The following is an 8,068-nucleotide window of genomic DNA, read 5'->3' as shown; positions in this document are numbered from 1 at the left end:
CCTGCACATATCTTCATGGCATCGTCAGAATAGATGCAACGGAGACAGAGAAACTGGGAGATTGGAATAGAGTCCTTACAGGAAGCAGGGTGGGAGGAAGTGTAATCAAGGTAGCTGTGGGAATCAGCAGGCTTATAGAAGATATTGGTTGACAGCCTATCCCCAGAAATGGAGAAGTCGAGGAAGGGAAGGAAAGAATCAGAAATGGACCATATGAAGGTGAGGGAGGGGTGGAAATTGAAAGCAAAGTTGATGAAATTCTCCAGTTCAGGGCGAGAGCAGGAAGCAGCACAGATACAGTCATCAATATACCAGAAAAAGAGGTGAGAGAGGGGACCTGAATAGGACGAACAAAGAATGTTCCATGTACCCCACAAAAAGGCAGGCATGGCTAGGACGCATACAGGTTCCCATAGCAACCCCTTTTATTTAGAGGAAGTGTGTGGAGTCAAAGGAGAAGTTGTTCAATGTAAGAACAAGTTCAGCCAGGCGGAGGAGGGTGGTGGTGGATAGGGACTGGTTGGGCTGATTTGCACATTAATAACGATGTGAGTCATTCACAATGTGTTATTTTTTTCAGCAAATTCTGGCCCATTATAGATTCTAGCTCCTGTTTTTCAGTGACAGTGTATTCACTAAAACTTTTTAGCTATCAGTCATTATTGCAACACTGTTCGATATTAAATAATATCCTGTATCTCCATGTTGTCCAATAGAAATAGTTGACTAGCCACAGGCTACATCTGACACACAATACAGGTAAATATACTTCACGTGTATATTGCATAGAACCATAGAATCTTACAGCACAGTAGGATGGCATTTGGTCCGCCATGCCTGTCAGCTCTTGGAAAGAGCTGTCCAATTTAGTTTTACACATCAGCCTTTTCCCCCCATAACCCTACAAATTAGTCTTCAAGTATATGGTCAATTGCCTTTTGAAAGTCCTTATGAAATCTGATTTCACCACCCTTTCGGGTAGTGTGTTCCAGATATTAACAACCCACTATGTGAAAAAAATTCTAATTTCCCCTCTAGTTCTTTTGCCAATTATTTGAAATCTATGACCTCTGGTTACCAAACCACTTGCCACAGGAAATAGTTTCTCCCTACTCGCTCTATCAAAACCCCTCCTAATTTTGAATACCTCTATTAGGTCTCCCCTTAACCTTTTCCACTCTAAGGAGAACAATCCCAGCTTCTCCAATCTCTCCACATAACTGAAGTCCTTCATCCTTGGTCTCATATGGTAAACCTCCTCTGTACCCTCTCCAAGGGCTTGACATCCTTCCTAAAGTGTGGTGCTCAGAATTGTACACAATACTCCAGGTGAGGCCTAACCAGTGATTCGTAATGGTTTAGCATGCCCCTATTTATAAAAGGTAAGTATCCCATATGCTTTCTTAAATGCCATATCAACTTGCCCCACCTTTAAAGAATTGGGAATATGCACCCCCAGGTCCCTCTGTTTTTGCAACTCCTCAAAATAGTGCCATTTGTATTCCCTATACCCAAGTCCTATATATAAATATAAAAAAAGAAACGCAATGGTCCTAATACCGATCAAAAAACACTCATACTCTGCTTTTTGCCGTACCATTTTACCAATGAACACATAAAAAGTTAAAGTACACATGCATACACCATACAAATATGGATATTGACATCCTATGCTGAACAACGGTGTCTATTACTCCTTTTTATTTACTCGTCAAAAATGTAATGAATCAATTCAATTCAATTCAAATCGCTTTATTGGCATGACAAGTTACATCTTATGTTGCCAAAGCATCGGAAAACATTCATGTTTGTTCACAAAAATACACATCTTGATTCCCAATTAGTCATATGTGGCAAGAGGCTATTGGCTAATATATTGGTCAACATTGCTGCAAATTAGTAAAAGACTTGCATTTATATAGCGCATTTCACGACCACCAGATGTCTCAAAGCGCTTTACAGCCAATGAAGTACTTTTGAAGTGGAGTCACTGTTGTAATGTGGGAAACGTGGCAGCCAATTTGTGCACAGCAAGCTCCCACAGACAGCAATGTGACAATGACCAGGTCACCAGGGATAACTCCCCTGCTCTTCTTCGAAATAGTGCCATGGGATCTTTTACTTCCACCCAAGAGCGCAGACGGGGTTTCAGTTTAAAGTCTCAGCCGAAAGACGGCACCTCCGACAGTACAGCACTCCCTCAGCATTGCACTGGAGTGTCAGCCTAGCTTTATGTGCTCAAGTCTCTGGTGGGCCCTAGTCCTTTTGAATAGAATTAAAATACTTCAATCCTCTAAAAATTGGAGTTTCTAACAATGCTGCCATATTGAACATGGTTTTTAGAAAGATCAAGAATGAACATGGTTTACAATCAGCACAGTGAGCTCAATGGCAAGTGTAATGCATGTTGTGGCTTTGAATCATGTAGAGCAGAAAGATCCCTGGTCTGTTCCAAGTTAGCACAACATTTCATCTCACTGGCTTCAGGCTTGGGAATGATCCCTGCAGATGCTGGGTAGGGACAGTTAGGCTCAACGTTCATGACCCCCATGCCAAATAACAAACATTCACTCTTGAGGCTCACACATGAAGAACTGGAGGAGGTACTAAAGGATTGCCAGCATTTCTGGAATTGTATCCTACTATGAATTACCACCTTTTGCATTTGCTGCGTATTCAACAAATCTGCAGTGTGGGAGATGCCCGATGTCCCCACAGCTGTGAGGCACGCTGACCAAAAAGCAATCCATCAAGGAAGAGTTAAGCATCCATAACTCTTAAAAAAAAATTTTAAAAAAAAAATCACATTCACACTAAAAGGACCCAATTATACACTAACAAAATAAACGTTATGGGCACCATGGCAGCTTTCAATTCACCTATTTAATTCACTCATTCCACCTCATTTTAAGAACACCTGCCATGGTTGCTTCCATGTCCCCAAACCATTCTCCTTGCTATGTATTTCTGGAGGCCTCACTGATCCTCCTATTACCCTCCCCATCTGCAAGGTCTCCCACCCGAACAGTCTCAATGTTGTATTTCACTATCCTTTCTGATGCTCCTGATGTTCCTTTAAGCCTCCTTCCACCATTGTTTTGGAGCACAATGTATGCACAATCTATCTTTGCTCTACATATGTGCTTTGTTCCAAACCATAACATAACCACTCAGTGCCCATTGTTGCCCCTCAGTGATGGGATAGGCATTCAAGGATGCAGTAAAGAAGAATTATGTTGGAGCAAAAATTAACAGAACCAGGATTCAGGAAAGAGCAAAAGAAAGTAATGAACAGAAGTGAATTCAGAAAAAAAAAGTCCAGGATTTAAAAATTAAAGGAAAAAGAAGTGACGGGAAAGAAAAGGAAAAGATATAGTAGAGACAGAACCAAAAAAGTAGCGAAGTAGTGAAACGAGCAGTACACTGAATAGAAGTCTGCATTTGCACTGTGTCAAAACAAAGTGGCTTTGGATGCACAAAAGTGGCAGTATAACTTTGAATAATAATACAAAAGCAAAATACTGCAGGTGCTGGAAATCTGAAATATAAACAGAAAATGCCAGAAATATTCAGGTCAGGCAGCATCTGTGGAGAGAGAAATGGTCATCAATGAAAGGTCATCGACCTGAAACGTTAACTCTGTTTCTCTCTCCACAGATGCTGCCTAACCTGCTGTGTATTTCCAGCATTTTCTGTTTTTATTTCAGTATAACTTTGAAGTTTGGAGTCAGACTCAGCAACACGCTAAGAACAGTGGGAGACCCCTTCCAGGATTCTGCCTCTCAACTTGGATTGGGCACCAATTGGACTATAACTCTAGTCCGTAACTGCAGTATCTGTTATGCAGTCTGTTTCTTTTCTTCACTAGTTAACTAACACTTTATTAGTCTGGGATCTGGACTTCTGGTGAACAATGTCATGGATGTACCAGTTGATCAATAGCATGCGCCAATGATGCTTGCGCTCCATGAAATAACACTTCAGTTTAGAGTTAGGATGGAGTATTGCTGCTTTAAATAATCACTAAATATGCTAACAAATGATTCTCATCTATAAAATGCTGTTTGAAGCTTTTAATAATTTTATTGCAAGGTAGAATTTGTTATACGTTTTACAAATAAAATATGTTTGCAATATGATTTTATTGCATGATAGAACTTCGTAAAAAATCACAAGGGCCATACACTAATAACCATACATTTGTTGAAGAAACAAATTCTTCCATAAATTTACTACAGAATTTAATCACGAGGAGAAACAAACCTGCTTCCATGAGTTCAGAAAATAAAAAAAGATTTTAATCTTTCTTTTCATATGGAATAAATTTAAATCAGAAATATTCAGATGATGCTTCAAGACAGTATCTGAGAAATAGGCAATTTTCAGACAAATTCAAGGAAAAAATATGAAATAAAATGCTAAACTTTGCCTGCCCCAAACATTAAGACTTCTGAAAATATTTTTATGGTATTATCAAAGCCTGGTTGCACAATTGGTGTATACAACTAGAAATACCTGTTAAGTTTTAGACAAAATATTCAGCGAAGCTCTATTAAGAAATTCAATTTTGCCAAAAAGCTTAGAATTATGAAGGAGACTGGAGCATCTGTTTCTCCAGATTAAGAGCTTTATCAGGGTAAGAAATGTTTGTCCAAATGTACAAGTTTAGGAGTCACATGTCATTGCAGGGCGTTTCACTTTACGAAGCATGTTTGTTCTGTGCTGTGGTTGCAATGCAGAGTATAAAACAATCAGAGAGGAATAAATTCCATAGCAGTCTTCAGAAATGCTGTTTATACTCTGGAACATATTGTATTTTGGTGGAGCCCACTTGGCTAAAGACCGAGATCCATTACTACTCTGCATTACGTCACACAAATCCATAAGAATGTGTCGTGCTCAGTCCAGGAGAAGTACATTTTAAAGAATTTATAATATTTTGTAGTGCTTGAGTTTATGCAAATTGAACGTGTAAGTAAATGGAAAACATGAAATCAAACCTTTGAATAAGACCCTACATTAACTGAAAATTTTAAGGACTGTATTAGAATCCATATTTGAAACCATGTCTGTCTTGTGCACTACCTGTTATTTACGACATCATAGCTAAACTAAAATAAGCTATTTTAACAGATTCTGCAACACCTTAACCTGATACATGAAAGTCAAATTTATACTGTACAGTTAAGCTGAAAATAAAAATACATATACAGTAAGTGTGAATTTCTGTGCTCCTCAAGGTGAGGAAAAGTCTTAACTGTGTTATCAATCAGTTCCAGGTCATGTGCAGTATGGGCTGAATGCATTCAGCCAGCTTCAATGCACCTCAACACTGAACCCCCACCTCCCATACCAATCATCCTTGAGGTCTCTCCGAGCAAAACTGCCAATTTAGTGCCAACTATGTTGCGTTGTGGCCAGTTTTATGTGAGTTCAATGCACAAGGAACTAGGTCAAATCTGCTCAAACTCATTTCACACAGGAACTGCGCTATCCAGTTCCCTCAGAGTACTTTTTAAGAAAAAAAGAATTAGGATGCCAATAACCAGAAAGCTTTCAGTCCATGCAGATATACTATTCCCGTCCAAACATAAAGATGTTGTTAATGAAAATTATCACTATGGAAAACACTAAAATCAAACTGCAATAAAAAGTTATTTATTGGTCTGTTTTAGAAACTTCAAAAAATAAAAAGCTAAAAACCATAATGCTCCAAAAATTAAAACATTAGATGAAACCATCTTTTGCACCACTTTACAAATTTATTAAAAGTCCAGTAGTACAAATAATCCAGGCTGCAGATTGTCAAAAAAACAAACTCAACTGAAATCCAGGTTTAAAAGACACGTCCCAAACATGTCTCTGAAAAAAAATAAATCACAGAAACATTTATTGGCAATTGATTGTTTGTCCATAAAGCACATTTATTCACTTTTATCTTCATCTGAACTAGGGGTTGAATCACAGTTTGAGTGCTTCTCTTTGTTATGGTTCCGATCTTTTACTCTGCTGTTTGACTTCTTAATTTTGTCATCATGTTCACACACTCTGCTTCTAGATGCAGATTTTTCTTCAGACTTTTTGCTTTTACTACTCCCCCTTTTTCGCTTTAAACTAGGACTACTACTTTGTTCCTTTTCCTTATTCCTGCCCTCATCCTCTTTCAGACTCTCGGAGCTGCTGCTATGATCCCTACCCTGGCTTCGAGTATGGCTTTTCAGTTTTTCATTCTCCCTGTTGTGTACTTTTTTCCCATTTGAACTTTGATTTTCAGCAACCTTTAACTCTTTCTCCTTATTTTGATTATCTTCTGAACTTTTTGATTTTTCTTCCCTCTTTGAATCGTCATACCTATATTTTTCAGGGGTTCTTCTGTCTCTGCTCCTTGACCGTCCTCTTTTTTTCTGTTCTTTATCTCGGTTCCTTTGACCTTCTTTGCTCTCACTTCTATCCCTTTCCTTGCTTTTGGATTTTGCTCTTTTTTCTTGATCTTTATTCTTGCCCTGTTCCTCGTCATTACGAATGGATTTAGTCCAGTTTTCTCTGCGTTTTTGTTCCCTGTCTCTGCTTCTTGAGTTTGCATGTTTTTCTCTTTCTTTACTTTTCTCTTTTTCTCTATCTTTACTGCTAGATTTTGCTTGCCTTCCTCTTTCTTTACTTCTACTCTGTTGCCGATCTTTGCTTCTAGATTTGTCCCTTTTCCCTCTATCTTTGTTTTTACTCTGTTCTCGATCTCGGCTTCTAGATTTTGATTTGGCCCTTTTTTCTTGCTCTCTACTTTTACTTCGTTCTCGACTTTTAGATTTAGATTTGGCCCTTTTGTCTCGCTCTCTACTTTTACTCTGTTCTCGATCTCGACTTTTAGATTTTGATTTGGCCCTTTTTTCTGGCTCTCTACTTTTACTTCGTTCTCGACTTTTAGATTTAGATTTGGCCCGTTTGTCTTGCTCTCTACTTTTACTCTGTTCTCGATCCCTACTTCTTGATTTGGCCCGTTTGCCTCTCTCCTTACTGTTACTCTGTTCTCGATCATGAGTTCTGGATTTTGACTTGGTTTGTTTCGCTCTTTCCTTACTGTTGCTCTTTTCTCGATCACGAGTTCTAGATTCTGACTTGGCTCGTTTCTCTCTCTCCTTACTGTTACTCTTTTCTTGATCACGAGTTCCAGATTTTGACTTGGCCCGTTTTCCTCTCTCTTTACTTCTACTCTGTTCTCGACTTCTGGATTTTTCATGATTTCCCCGCTCTTTACTTTTGTTTTGTTCTCTCTCTCTACTTGATTTTGCATGTTTATCCCTCTCTTTGCCTTTTGCATGCTCCCTATCCTTGCTTCTTGATTTTGCCCTCTTTTCTTTGCTTGCTTTCTGCTCTCTGTCCTTACTTCTGGTTTTGGCGCGTTTTTCCTTATCTTTGCTTCTGCTTTGATTTCTTTCTTTACTTCTCGATTTATTTCTCTTTTTAGATTTGTTTTTATCAGGCTTGTCATCTTTCTCTGTTTTCTTCTGTTCTCTTTCTTTACTTCTAGATCGATGACTTCTTCCAGTCTCTCGGTCTGTTTTCTTATCCCTCTCTCTGCTCCTTTTTGGACTATCCAATATGACCGGTTTGTAGTCTGCAGCCATTCTCTCTCTCCCTCTGCCTGGGCTTCTATTGTTCTGGTTTTCTTTCTTTTCATTCACTTCACCCCTTTAAACAGCAGTTGGGGAAAAAAAACAGGAATTAGCAACCACCAAACTAAAAATATTTTTGAATTTTCAGTTTATACCCTAATATTTACTGCATATGCAAGAACATTTACTTCATTTTATTACCTGCTGAATTGGCAATTAAAAAAAAAACACAACACATGGATGCCACTGTTACATATCCCTACAAAATGTATTTTTGAAGAGAGACCAGTAAGATTTGCTATTCCTTACAGCTGGGTGCCATCGACTGCTTAGATTGTCTCAATGGGTTTGAAGATTTAACAAATGCAAGCAATTCCTGAGAGTTATAGTTATGGAAAATAAATAGAAAAGACAGCGTGGAATAAGTTACATCATATATTCAGTAAATTTGTATAAAC

The 8,068-nt window shown here is 38.5% G+C and overlaps 1 protein-coding gene across 2 annotated transcripts in view; it reads right to left on the bottom strand.

Annotated features, from left to right (window-relative positions):
* Window positions 1-4,058: 4,058 nt before the first annotated feature.
* The window catches only part of ppig (peptidylprolyl isomerase G (cyclophilin G)), a 63,173-nt gene continuing 59,163 nt past the window's right edge, over window positions 4,059-8,068 (bottom strand). For both annotated transcript variants that reach the window (XM_085986218.1, XM_085986217.1), the window contains exon 13: window positions 4,059-7,686. In XM_085986218.1, the coding sequence (XP_085842344.1) occupies window positions 5,925-7,686 (1,762 nt within the window). In that variant the 3' untranslated portion in view covers window positions 4,059-5,924. The remainder of the gene's footprint in view (window positions 7,687-8,068) is intronic.

The sequence above is a fragment of the Somniosus microcephalus genome, chromosome 4 (genome assembly GCF_052327205.1).
Source record: "Somniosus microcephalus isolate GS21.2 chromosome 4, FLI_Smic_1.0, whole genome shotgun sequence".
NCBI classification, from domain to species: Eukaryota; Metazoa; Chordata; class Chondrichthyes; order Squaliformes; family Somniosidae; genus Somniosus; species Somniosus microcephalus.
This window is presented reverse-complemented; position numbering and strand designations above follow the sequence as displayed.